At 39.0% G+C, this 14602-nt stretch overlaps 1 protein-coding gene across 3 annotated transcripts in view; it reads right to left on the bottom strand.

Moving 5' to 3' along the window:
• The window catches only part of RALGPS2 (Ral GEF with PH domain and SH3 binding motif 2), a 217627-nt gene that overhangs the window by 12128 nt on the left and 190897 nt on the right, over positions 1–14602 (bottom strand). For 2 of the 3 annotated variants that reach the window (XM_061634214.1, XM_061634216.1), the window contains 4 exons: positions 4440–4517; positions 2954–3059; positions 1290–1382; positions 80–185 (listed from right to left, as the gene is read on the bottom strand). In XM_061634214.1, the coding sequence (XP_061490198.1) occupies positions 80–185; positions 1290–1382; positions 2954–3059; positions 4440–4517 (383 nt within the window). The remainder of the gene's footprint in view (positions 1–79; positions 186–1289; positions 1383–2953; positions 3060–4439; positions 4518–14602) is intronic. The other variant, XM_061634215.1, reaches the window with a different exon arrangement.

Genomic DNA, 14602 nt, shown 5'->3' with positions numbered 1-14602 from the left:
GATATTTATTTATTTATTACATTTATATACCGTCCCATAGCCAAAACTCTCTGGGCGGTTTAGTCTTTCTGTCACTGACCTTTCTCAGAATCTGTGAGCAGGAAGAGATCCGGATGTTCTGCGTCATCAGCCATCATGACCATCCACCCTACTACTGACACATTCTTACTTGGTGTAGATTTGAACTGGGGGGGGGGTAGTCAACAAAACAACATTAATGTAAAGAAAATAGGAATCAGCAAGATATGCATTAAATAATGCAACACAGAACAAAAGGAGTACTGGCTTTGTATGTCATTAATGCAAAATAGATGTAAAAGGCTCAATAGAGATGTTATGTATTCATTTTGACAGAAATAAATTTGCTTCTCCACTCCAAACATAAAATAGAACTCTGAAGTTGAAGTGGTAAATTATGTGGAATATGGATACAATGTACTTAATTTTGAATGAGCAAAAACAGATGGCAGAAGGATATACATCTACCACAATACTTGGTAGTAGGAATTTGCTTTTCAATTTGTCTGAAATCATTCTGAAGACTTCTTTCTTATTAAAATGTTTCAAAGGTCTGCTTTAAACAAAAGTTACTGACCATTTGAGAAACAATAATTTATGGAAATAAATTTTTGTACATGGTTTTGGACTAGTTACTTTAGTATTCGTGCTTTAGAGACCTGGAAATTTGAAAACACTAACAAAATGTACAATTTCAGAATCACATGATTAGAGAGATTACCTTTACTCTGTTTCATAGCTACAATATAAGTTGTGCTTGGTAGGCACTTTTCGTACATGGACTCATCTAACTGAACTCAGAAGGCTGCTTCCACAGCCTTTCAAGTAGGAAGATTTACAGAGTTTGGAATTGCTTTTCAAGACTGCTGTTGAGCTGGGTTGGCAGCAGAAAATCAAGATGGAGAAGCTAAGATAGAGAACTAAGGGAGAAAAGTGGGCAGAGCAGCAAGTATTCAGACAGTAAAGACGGTTAACAGTAAAACAGCAGCGAAAAGGTTCACAGTTAGAGAACAGACACATTTACTAATGAAAGGAGAGAAGGAAAAATGTCTGTCCTACTGCCAGGGAGAAAGGGCAGAGGACTGTCCTAGAAAAAGCAAGGAAGTCAAATTACTCTCCCTAATACTGAAGGAAGAGGAAGAGTAGGGAATTAAGACTTGAAAGCTCTAAGGCATATTGTGCATTAAAGTATCCAGAAAATCTGTTTGATTCCAGTTATCCCTCTAGGTGAAGATCAGATATAAGAAGGGGACATATAGTGCAATACATACATGTTTTCTCTCTGTTGCCTTCAAGGACTTTGCAGCATAGTAGAAAAGCTGAGTTCCACACAGTGCTGCCCAGTATTTTGTCCAAGAAGCTACCTGCAAAAGCAAAGAGTCATCAGATTAATATAAGGGACCTATGCCATTTCATTTTCATTTATTTGTTTAGATTTTTAGCCCTACCCTACTTAAAACAAAATACTACAATATATTATAGTTTTAGAAGACATTTGAGTATTTAGCCTAGATCACTAAAGGGATAGCTCCACTAAATATCTGAAAAACAAATGCTTAGTATAAACTGAGGTTTTCCAAACTGTGCTGTAGTAAGCCACCCTAAGGTCAAATCAGTGCAGCAAGATCTCGGTAAAGAATGACCACATTTTTTCTCAATCTAGGAACTAGCAAACTATGAGAAAACAATCCACATCATCTTCTAATCAAATAAAACTGGCTTGGAGGCAAGAACTACTTATGCATTTCCCCAGACACCCCCAATTTGAAAAACACAGCTGCAGCCAGTTGTTCCCATACTGGCCCCCAAAATCACACCACCATTTTAATACCTACTACTATAAAGACATGCAAGATTCATCAAGCAAAAAGGAAGTATACCCATTACCCAAGTTTAGAGCAAGTATAGATATAAATGTGTTAGCTGTTTCAAAGGCCATCACAATATTCTCCACGAAGTTCTGTTCAACATTCAAAGAATACAGTAGGGCCCTGCTCCCTAGCACTTCGCTTCCCGGCATTCCGCTAATGCGGCGGCTTTGATTCCCCATTTTTAAAGCCGATTTTGCCCTTCTGCGGCATTTTGCGGCATTTTCGTGCGACGCGCCATATTATATTCAATGGCGTTCTGCTTTATGGCGATTTCCGCTTTACGGCAGGGGTCCGGAACAGAACCTGCTGTATAAGCGGGGCCCACCTGTACTTGAAATGACTAAATTAGTTGTATCTGTAACCAGCTTTGGTTTCCTGCAGACAGCTGATTCAATGGAGACTAAAACATTATTCTCCTTGGCACTGGTTTCTCCTAGGTCCCATAACATGCAGCAGCTATCCATCGCATGATAGGCCTGATGACATGGAGGATCCCCATGGCAGTGATAGCCACTACCACAGGGATAGGCACTCTCAGCCTAATTTTATGCAGAACCAAGCCTAATTTCAAAAGCCTTCCCCTCTGCAAGTTGAGCAGGCCTCTTCTTGGAAGAGTGATTACCCTTCCCTTGGCAGCCTGCTGGACAGGAAGATATGTAAATGTAAAATGTACATATCAAAATGTAAAAGGAAGTGGCAGGGGAGGGAGGGAGGGGAGAAAGAAGGGGTGACCCCACCCACTCGTAGCTCTGGTCTTGCCCACAGTCACCAACATTCTAAAGGAATGCAGCCCACCACAGAAAGATGTTGTCCACCTCTCTGCTACTCCAAGTGTAGCACTGGCATGGAGAGTTCAGCATCCACAGGGGGACTGCAGGTATCATTTAACTTGGCTGTGAGATGTGATGCCACCAATTTTATTCAATTCATTTATATTCTGGCTTTCAACCAACTGACTGGAACAGTCACTGCTGGTCCATTTTTTAAAGATAAAATAATCACAAATATTTCTGAAAGGCAAGAGGACCGGAGAAACATTTTAAGCAACTTATGCAATGTCTTACTGTAGGTTTTTTGCCTTCTTTCAGCAAAGTCTTTCTTCTGAGAACACCTTGAATAGTAACAGCTCCTGGATACAAATGAACAGCTAAATCCTCAGACTCTGCAGAACTATAAAAAGCATGAATGAAAAATGGGAAACACAAAATAGCAGTTCTCCAAGCATGACATAACTTGCTATTAACATCTGTGTTTCAGTTTGCAAAAGGTTGCCATCTCATTTATTGGATTTCACTGTGGAAAAGTCCTTGACTATTAGAAGGGCTGCTTTAATGGATTTTACTCTCAGAAGCACAAGTAATGTGCTAAGAAAGCCCTTCAGTTAAGCAAATTACTCATAAATAAAAATAACTTTCAACACTCTGGATAGACATAATACAACTACGATTAATTCTAAATAGCAAAACGTTCAGATTCAATTTTATTTTTTAAACTCTTCTCAAGCATGTGATTTTTAATTATTCAGACTCGGTAGAAAGAGTGGACTTGTTAAGAGTGACTGAAACGGAAAAAAGCAAGAGCTCAATACATGCATCATACCATACCAAGATATTTGAAAGCAATAACAAAAGCAGCAGGAAAGCAGACAGCCTGATCCAGAGCCATTAACTGAAGCTGTTTTTACATAGCTTGTGTTTTAACAAGTGAGCAGCTGACCAGCTTTTAACAGGAAATATTTGACAGATGCAACTCTTGTGTATCAGTGCATGCCAAGCAGCTTATGTGGGCATAACCATCAGCTCTCCAGAGACAGTCTGAGGGAATAAGAATTTCTGAAACATCTTGGAAAAATTCTTCCATTCACTCTTCATCTGTTTGTCAAGTGTAAAATGAGAGTTCTAACAACATAAGCCTGTCAAGAGTCCACAAATTTTGGCAAGGCACCCAATGCATATCTTAAGTCCAGATGATGCTCAGGTTTTTTTTACAGTTGTTTGAGCTACATTTCTGGACAGCAGCGACATTATAGAAACTGGTTTAATTAGAAATGTAAAACAGCTGGATGTGTATGGAAGTTTCCAATATGTTTTGCATAAAATGCCATTCAGAATAGGTTTAAGCCAATAATTAAGTTCTCGCAATTTGTCAAAATATATGACTCAGAGTGAGGGGGAAAAAATCAAGGCAAAATTCCTAGTAAAGAAAATACTTTGAATGTTAAGAAGCTCAGGTACCAACATTATTCTTGCCGCCTCAATTACTTCCAACATAATGTAGTACTACATTTTTTTAAAAACACCTTTAGGTTTCTCCAGGTAGCAGCGCAATAAGAAATTGGATCTGCAGATCAGAACAAGCCAGCCATAGTCTATAAAGATATGATTAAGTCACATAAGATGGAAGGGCTATTTTTAAAGAGAAAGTTCATCAGCATGATTTGGCCAAGGAAGTCAGAAAGACCAGGAGTGTCAGGTCACATCTAATTCAGTATCAACTAAGTCACCAACACCAGAGGAAAAAGCCTGACCCTTGAACACAAAGGGTTAGTACCTGCTGCCCTTCATGTGGCCTCGATAGCCATTTCGTGCCATTCTTGTCACCGGACCAAGAGAATGGTATAATCTGTTCCTGTTGGATTCCATTATAAATTGTATGTATTACACATTTTTAAAATTCACAGTCATTATCATTTGTTAGAATACTGTAATAAGGTTTCTTTGTGTCACATTGCTTCTACATTGTTACTTTTGTGGGCAACAACATATTTCATTAAGAAAAATAATGTTCTTATCTGGACACATATTCTTAATAACAGCATCCACTGTATTGGGGTATTTTTAATGGCATCCCAATGAATGGTTTGAGAAGCAGAAAAGCTGCTTTAAAACTTATATTTTAAAAAAGGCAGATAGAACTCTACATTGCTAAACCCTTTAGAAGTATTATGACAAGCTATTACTACAACTTTGCAGAAAGCTACATACTGTAGGATAATAAAACCTCACATTTTGACTGGTCTTGAAAGGAAATAATGTGCTAACTCAGAATAAATTAATGCTATTTTTGATGTGTCCGTTAGTTTATTAGCTACTTGTATATAATTATTGTACATAATTTCTTATATCACAAGATGCAATATTTTCAATAAATAGCGAACACGAGGCTGAGTAACATTGTCTCTAGTAATTACACCTTTTACTTTAAACAACTTAGGAGTTTGAAAAGAAAAGCACTACTTCCTATGATAAATACAACCAGATACAGATATTTCACTTAGATATAACTTCAATGCTTAATACTTTGAAAGCAAATTATATCTTAAATATCCCTCCCCCTTTAACAAGCTTTGGTTAAGAAGCATTATTTTACAACAACTGGCATTTTTCACCATTTAACACCAACCAAGAGGCAAAGGTTTATTTTAATAATGCTTTAATAATGTATAAACCACTTAATAATGTATTAATAATGTATAAACCATTTGATATAATAGGTTCCAAGTGGTGTACAATAGGGATACAGAATAAAATCAGTTAAAATTAACCATAATATCAGAAAAACTCACTTAAAATGCCTGATGATATTTAAAAAGTGTTCCCCAAGAAGCCTAGAGAAAAGATTCTAGAGAGAATCTAGAGAAGCATAAGTGGGTCACCAGCTTTAAACCTCATGCTTCCAGTTACAGTAATGGATCCAGAAGCACCCTCCTTAAGCTATGAACCTGCTTATTCAGGGGTGTGTGACCTGATCCAGAACTGGTTGAATATAATTTATGTGGACAGTGGATTCACCCACTAACATGTCTATGTCTTGTCTGGATTAATCTTCAGTTTATTGGCTCTCATCCAATTTATTATTGCGATCAGGCATCAGTTCATTACATCCAACACCACACCTGCTTGCACTGAAGAGAAACAGAGCTACATGTCATCAGTATATTGACGACAACAAACGCCAAAACTCTGGATGACCCCACTCAGTGGTTTCATGTAGAAGTTAAATAGCACAGATGATAAGATTGTATCATATTGAAGGCTACAAAGGGTTGAGCAATATTTCCCCAGTACCACTTTCTGGAGTCAACCACCCAAGCAGGACTGGAACCAGTGCAAAGAAGTAGTGCCCACAACTGCCCGGATCTCTCTCCCTCTCTCTCTGTCTTACACAGCTTAATAGCACATGCTCCAGTTCTTAGTAGTACATTCCAGTCTGTTCTGCCCACACTGGTCGAAGTCAGATGTGGATACAAAGGTGTGCTTCATGACTCAGCTCACAGGTTATACAGAATTCAGCATCTTTACCTGATATAACTAGTCATGACTACACTGCACTACGACACTGTCACAGCAAATAGACACGCCCCCTTACCAGCCTTAAGTAAGCATGGGCAGGCTCCCTACTTGCATGAGAAAAGTGTTGTGGCCGGGAACACACACATGAGTGCACTTCTCCTCAGTGGGACAATGGAAACTCTTTGAGACAGCCTACGGGTCCTGAGGTAAGGGTGACTGGAGCACTTCAGCAAGGTCCTCTTTCTCAGGAGGATGGCTGTATGCTGGTGACAGCGGACTGAACGAGCAAGGGGGTGAAGGGAAAGTGAAGAGGCAACTTCCTGATCAGGCAGCACCTCATCAGTGGTAATTGGATCTACAGGGGCGGAGCTGTCACTATCAGTGGCATGGGAGCCTTTAAGCTCAGCCACATCTGAATACACATCACTAGGGATTTCCTCCAAGTCCAAGTCTGTCTCCTCCTCCTCATCATTCCAAGACCTTTCCACAGGCTCACGCCACAGTCAAAGGAATGTTGATTTCTATGCTTTCTTCTTGGCAGGAAATTGTTACAATCCAATCCAGATCTGCTAAGATTGGCCAGCAGCCATTCCATATTTGAAACCATTAACATTAGTCCTGTGCAAATTTGTGTGGTTCAGTTTTGGAATCCAAAGTTGCCATTTAAGAAGGGTTTATGAAGAAACCCTGAGCTTCATGCTTTTTAAAAAATTAAATTTATTTTAAAACATAAAGTATGCACAAACATAACACAAGTAAAAATGTCATTCCGCACCCCAATGAAATTACAAATATACAACTTATATCATGTAAGTCAAATCACAAGATCAAAATTAAATGTTACTGGAATACAGATTTCATTCAGCCAGAGGTCCATAATTGCAGTTGTGTCAGTTAAAGAGAATATACATTATTTGTATGACAATTGGAAAATATAATGAAACTATTACATATATCATACATTTTCAGATTCCATTCTTATTATTACACTAGTTGAAGTATTAATTTTTCAGCTATTGTAGTGCCCCAAACATTGTGATACCATAAATTAAGATTTGAACCCTTTAACATTTTACACTCTTGCATTATTTATAATCGTGCAACTGTTAATAAGAAAGCAAACAGTTCTTTAGATTTTATATTAGACTGGTAGTACAAGCTGTCTTTTCCTTAAGCACTTTAATAATTTCCTCAGGCACCTTCTTCCAACAAACATTACCACCAGAGACTTACATATGTGCCTCAAAGACTCTGGCTGGCTTCCTGTCATGATATGTGAAAGATGTATGGGGCCCTATACCACTTGTGCCATGTTATAAGCGTGTTTTCTCTAATGTAAACCAAAACAGAATGTATGACTTTAGAGGACCATACATCTTGCCACTGGGTATTATCTATTTCCTCATAATGTTTCCTATAATGTTTTCAAGCCAGCTAGAATCCCTGTGGAAACTTCTATTAATTCAACATTTGAGACAATATCCTTAACATCTAGATTAGAGTTCAGGATCAGATGTTCAGCCTTGTTAATGGATGGGTAGTTTGTAATTTAATTACTGAACTTTTAGAAAATGAAAAAGCTGATATGCTTATAATCATGTCAAGGTAATTTCACCTAAGTTTAACTTTAATTGTGCTTCAGTAACTACTATGTTATTAAAATATTAGTTTATAATATGCCTTTTGTCCCAAGGTTCTACCAATTTCCACAAATCAATTTTTTAAAGCTATCAAGATGTACAACTAGTGTTAGAGGGAAAGAGATCACAGATAATAATCTCTGCCATTCTTTCCAGACTAGCAGGCTACACTCAGTAAATGGCCTAGGAAGATCTATGCTTGGAATGAACTAATTCAGTTGAACTAAGTTTACTGCAAAGATCTCTGAAGTACACCTGAAAGTAATTCTCATAATTGCCAGGTAAATTAAAAGTGAATTAAGTTCATTTTGGGGCAGAACTTTGAATGGTTTCCAGTTCATCTTCACGTACATTTCCTTCACAGGTGGAGGCTTGGACACTTAGCTTTCATTTATTGAAAAAAGTCAATCAGACATTTATAAAGAAAGTTAGAAAGCAAAATGCAGAAGCAATGCTCTAAGGCTTATTAGGCAGATATAGAAGCAGGGGTGTTGCTGTTCTTAAGTACACTTAGTCACTGTTGCTAAGCAAGAAAAGGAAGGGATATGAGACATTTTCTTATCTTCCCTGCTGAACAGATTCACTCTCTTCCAACAGGAGCAGATTGGTAGTATAGGTTCAGGAACAAAGTGAATGATGCTTTGTGCCTTTAACAACTGTGTAGGTGGCATAAATTAAACAGGGTAAGCCTTTTCTAGTATGGAAATACAATTATGGGGAAAGCGTCACCTGTTGACATTTGTCTGTCATATCTTACACTTATTATTGTAGCCCCAGATTTAATTTGGATCCTATACTTTAGCACAGCAGCTTTTAACATTTTGAATGCTGGGCTATTATTTTTTGTTGAGGATGATTTTTTTTATGAACTAAAAAGTTTATTGGATGAACTTGAACTGAATTAGTTCCTTTTGTTGAAGGACGAAACTGAACTGGAACCAGGTCATTTTTGGGCAAAATGAATTAGAACTAGTTCCTTTTAAAAATGAACTTTCCAAGCAGTAAGAAAGATTGTGCAGGCTAGGTGGAGTAAATGATGTGACAAGGCTCATAGCTGGATATCAGTATCTGTAGCTTCTAAACGTAGCCAGGATTTTGTGCCTTATAAAAATGTCTTGTTGAAACTGAAAGGCCACAAAAGATTTTAGCCATTTATGATGTCTTATATATTATTCTGTCTTTCTCATATTTTATTATTATTAATGGAAGAACAGTAATATAGAGAACTTGAAAAAAGAATAGAAAATTAGTCTTCTGCTCTAATGGTTTATAATTTTATGTTCTTCAAAATATCGGAAAGATTTGTGACTGGTTGGTATACCAGCATTGGTTTAAATTTCTTTTAGTTTTATAAGACCAGTATTGACAAGTATGACTTCTGATTTCCCATCATTGATGGGGGAAGGCCAGCTGCTTCCTCATATCTCTTAAGCTCTGCCTGTACTATTGGAATTGCCACCGCACGGTCATTCAACATGAGAGCTACATCCTCTCCATATAAACTCAAAAGGTGCTCTTCACTCTTCACCTGGTACTCTTTAGCACTGGAATTTGTCTTAGGGTCACCACCAGAAGTTTTAGGGAAAGGGCAAAGAGCAGTGGGAATAGGGGGCAGTCCTATTTTGTTCCTTGATCAATCAATATTGGGACAGAATCCAAGACATTATTTTGTATGATGGCTGTATTTCTTTGACAGGGTGCTTATAAACTTGTTCCCTAACAGATATTTTTTTCAGTGTTTGGAACAAAAATCCAAGAGTGAATAAGTGAGGCAATAGTTTGGCAAAGAACAGATGTTTTGGCAAAGTGCAAGGAGTTTAAATTTCTAAATATAAATACAAATGGAAGGGGACTTGGTGATGGGGGACATGTGAATTGGGTAGAATATTCAAGAAAGGACAGACTTCTAGGTAAACATAATATTGGAAATTCTCCTAAAAGTTTTCTTACACTAAGGGCAGAATCCACCTGGCTTATACACCAGGCCGAGGGGATACAGGATGTGCTGGAGGAGGGAGGGACGGTGGGCTTTGGTACAGTTGGGTTGTGCTGGCAGAAGTCCCCCTTGGGCTCAGCCATGGTACAGCTGGAGATCTCCACTGCCACCCGGATGTAACTGGGGCCCAACTGGCTCAGCTGTTAACAGAACAAGTGGAGCCAGCAGAAGGGAAAGTCTTCATAAGAGGTATATTTATCAAGAAAACTTCAGAAAAAACCTTATCAACAAGAAGAACAGGTAAGAAACCAACAGGTAAGAAGCCAACTGCATAAACAAAACAAAAGTCCACAAATGTGTAAAATCATATGGGGGTTAAGACACTGTTAGAATTGAAAGAAGTACAATTTTTTTTAAAAAAAGGAACAATCCTTAATTTTCTTGAAAATTTCCCCCCAGTTTTAGTAATAAGCCATCTAAATTGTTGCCTAGATTATTAAGTAAACAGCAGAAGGATAAAAGTGTTCTTATGTTATAAAGCAAACAACTATATCAGCCAAAGATATTTCAAATCAATTTAGAATTTTTAATGAAAACTTGCATAGATTAGACAATCCTTTAGAGCATACAACTGAATTTTTGGGCAAGCTGAATAGTTCAAAATTAAGTAAACTGGATTTGAAAAAGCTGTAGGCACCAATAACATTAAATGAGTTAAGAATAACAATTAAGAATTTAAAGTAAGTAAACACACCTGAAATCAATGGACTTCCTGGGGAGTTTTATAAGACATTTCTTTGTGAGATAAAACAGCCCTTACTTTCTACTATTAATGAACCCATATTTCATCAGATTCTCAAAGTGGTTTGCAACATAAAAACAGTTAATAACCAGTGTAGTAAGGAGAGGCAGGAGTAGTCTGAGAGCAACTTTGTACCCACATCCATAGCCTGAAGAGAGGATGCCAAATGTAGACCAGGTGTAGGAATGTTTGGAATCTAGGTCAGAAATAAGTACCTCCAAACTTAAATAAAGTACCCCCATAAGTTTGTTGAGCTGAAGGAGAAATGCCTTCTCCACTTTTACAGCAGCAGTTAATAATGTGACCAAACTTGTCCAGATTAGCAACACAGACACTGTTGAGATCCCCTCCCAATATAATACTCCCAACAGTTTCTTTAGCATTTTGGCTAAAAATGTGTATTGTTCATTAGGATAGTATACAGAGGCCAGAGTGAGTTGTTTATCTCCATAGGAAGCCCCTGATTAAAAAACAAACAAACTACCTTCAGGGCCTCTTTTAATCTTGAAACAATGAAAAGAAAAACATTTAGATAGTACAACTGCAACATCTGTTGATTTAGACATTCTCACAGCACCATAGAGATACAAAATATAGATGTTTAAGCAACCAAGCATCAGCATTCGTGTGGCATGTTTCTTGCAGAATAAAATTGAATGTTTATATCTTTTAGCATTGTCAGAAACAATCACATCCCTGATCCCCTTACGTTGAAAGTTAATATATTAACATCACCCACTATCTGGGGTGCTGGAGAAGCCCTCAGTAATTTTGCTTCAACCATGTTTTTTTTAAAAAAGATGTTTTATTTGATTTAGAGATTCTAGTCTGTCTAATGATCTGTTTTTGTCTTTAAAATATTTCCATTATTCTTTGTGGGTATAGCCTCACCAATATTTATGACAACTGGGTGGGGGAGGAGAGGGTATGCTCAATTCCATAGGGTTCAAACCTTGATAACTTAGTCATCTGAGTTTATTTCTTCCGTTTTAAAATTTGCTGGTCTGTAGTTCTCAGAGGGTGATACTTGCAACTCTGAATCAATACATTTGAACAACTCTGATTTTCCTTTTTAACCACACATTTAGGTGAGGGCACTTATGAGAGTGACAGCAGAGCAAGCCCTACTTGTGTTTTATTTTAATGTTACTGCTCCATATGTTTCAGTTTGTTTTGTAGTTCACTTAGCTTATCTATAATATTTTGTTGCACCTTCTCTGGAAGAGCAACATAAGAGGATATTAATTCTTCTTCCTCTGGCTGTAACAAATCTCAACCACCTAATATACTAGATTCTAGAACACAGGTTCTTAAACTATGGTGTGCAGACTACCAGCTTCATGCTGGCGGTCCACGGTGTGTTTTTGAAGAGTAGCAGCAATAGCAGTGGCGCTACGACACAATCTAAGTTTGGGCTTTGCATATGGCCATGGCCGCTGAGAGATGGGTAGAATGGGTAACATTTGAGCCCCCCCCCAATTTTGGCAAAATGAGTTAGCCTAGCTTGGCTGCTCCAAGTCCCCGCCTTTCAGTGCTGTGGGTCCAGGAACAGCTAGGAGCCAAACACTGCATGCAGGAGGAAGCCAGCTCAGATCGCCCCTATTCAGTAAAGTCTGTAGTGGAGGCAGCGGCAACTTCCCCCGCAGGGGCCTGGGCCTTTCTCTTCTCTGCTCCTCCATGATGTAATAAGCTTGCTGATCAGGCGGGATCTTTTCTCTGTCTTCACTCCTCCCTCCTCCTTCCCCTCACGTGGTGGTGGTGGTGGTGATGGTGGTGGTAGAAGCAGCAGCTAAAACAAATGGAGCAGGATGTGATGGACTATCCTGAGCGGTATTGTTTGGGGGATGGCGAGAAGGGGTGCTTTCTTATGCTGCAGGATCCCCAGGAAAGACTCTCCTCGCTACTTCTCATATATACCCATTTATGTTAACGTTCAGCTTTCCTCCAAGGAGCTCAAGGTTCTCCCCTTCCTCAATTTATCCTTAGAACAGCCCTGTGAAGTAGGTTAGGCTGAAAGACAGTGATTGGCCTAAGGTCACCTAGTGAGCTTCATGGCCAAGTGAGGATTTGAACCCTTGTCTCTCAGCTCCTAGTTCACTTAATATTGTTCCATCATATTCCACATTCTTGAAGAGAAGATGCAGAAGTTAACAAGCTGGCAGGGCGGGGTGGTGGAGATATTCTTTCCCTCTCGAGTTGGAAGCTTGTTTGGCTCCTTGTTAACAAAACCCTGCAGCATCTTTAAGACAAACCAAGCTAGGCTGCACTCCTATATGCACTAAGTCTGCAGTCCTATGTACATCTACCATAGATGTCGGTGGGGCTTAGTAAAAGTGCTTGGGATCACCTGCATTATAAGGTTTGAGAGCAAAGAGAGACAAAACTGTGATTGTGTTTGGGAGGGAAAGGGCAGAAAAATAATGAAGTGTTCTGTCAAGACCCTCAGCACTTTTCAAGTGGCCCATGGGAAAAAAGTTTGGAAACCACTGCTCTAGAAAGTACAGTCCCCAAGCCTTAGGATTTTTCCTGCATCTCTTTTTAAAGAAAGCATGCCATGAAACCTGGTGACATCAATGAGATAATTGTGATATCAAAAGGTAGATGTGGGTGCCCAAGGCCCACAGAGGCAATACTGATTGCAGCACATTGAGAGAGAAGGAAAACTGTGTTGCATGATATCTCAACTTCAGCTGTCATGAGAATGTTGTTTGGAAAGTTGAAGTTAATATAATTAGGGGGCATTCCACAGATTACTTGAGAACATACCTGGATTTGCTTCCAAATGTACACTTCGCAGGGAGCCATAGCCACTCTCTGATGAGTGTCCTTGTATAATGAACATGTTCTCAGAATATGCTCACCACATCCACATTCCACATTCCACATTTTTTAGTTGTACAACTTAAAAACGGTCATGATGAAGAGGCTCATGAACACTGCTGCCTCCCACACAATCATGCCTGTTGAGAGGCCTTTTGCACTGCTTCCAAAACCTGGGTGACAACCAGAGGGATGAAGAAATGATACATGATGGGAAACTAAGCCTCTCTCACAGCATCTTCGACAGTCTTAAAAACTACTATCTTTTTATAAGCCAACAAGCTAATGGGAATCTACTGGCACGCACGGATATAAGGAGTGGCTTCTTCACGTTCTGAATTGGTAGCCAGCAACCTATTTTATTTTGACAATTCTTGGACACTTCAGGGCAGATGGAAGAACGGCAACAAAAAGATCTTGATTTAAACACGGCATTGTTTAGGAAATATTTACTGGGCACCATAGTAGCAAGTTTGTCCCCATCTAATGGGTACCAGACAGCCACAGCTAACCCAGTGATGACTATATTTATTCACAAATAATTTTGTTGATCCCCAACCCAAGGCTTAAAGTTTCAGTTATCAACATGAATCTTTCTGTAGAACAGAGCACTTTGAGCTGGCATCTAAAAGGTATACAGGCATAATTTATTCTAGTATTATGCAACCACTGGCAGATGAGCATTCTACATGGCACACAACTGCTGTCTTGTTGAATCATCAGACTGTGGTGTTATAGAAGGGCTGGCCCAAAACAAGTTGTCACCTAAGGCGGACCAGCAAATGCCACCTGGTTGCCGCTTCCTCTGCTGTTGCTGCCTCTTCTTCCTCCTCCTCACAACCTCCTCCAATGATGCAACAGCAGTTGGCTGCTTCTTCTTCTCCTCTTCCCAGCCCCATGGTGAAGCTATCTGTTCCCACAAGGCTTTGCCCTGAGGAAGGATACTACTGCCCTTCTTGAACAGTGAGCACTGGGGTGCCTCACTGTCCTTATTTCAGACATTTGCCATTCATTCGTTTCACTAGGCATCCTCTTCTAGTATTATGCAACAGACAAAGCAGCTGCACCCTGTTCCTTTCCTGCAGGTTATGTTATGTAACTATCTACATTATTTCCTCATGTGCTCCTACATGCAACAAGATTTTCCTTTTATGCATTTGACAGACCTCATGCTTTCCCCCCTTTTCTTTATGTGAAGCTAAGTGACTTTGTATTAATTCTTC

The sequence above is a fragment of the Rhineura floridana genome, chromosome 6 (assembly GCF_030035675.1).
Source record: "Rhineura floridana isolate rRhiFlo1 chromosome 6, rRhiFlo1.hap2, whole genome shotgun sequence".
Classification (NCBI taxonomy): Eukaryota; Metazoa; Chordata; class Lepidosauria; order Squamata; family Rhineuridae; genus Rhineura; species Rhineura floridana.
Note: the sequence above shows the minus strand (reverse complement) of the source record. Positions and strands in the feature narration are given on the sequence as shown.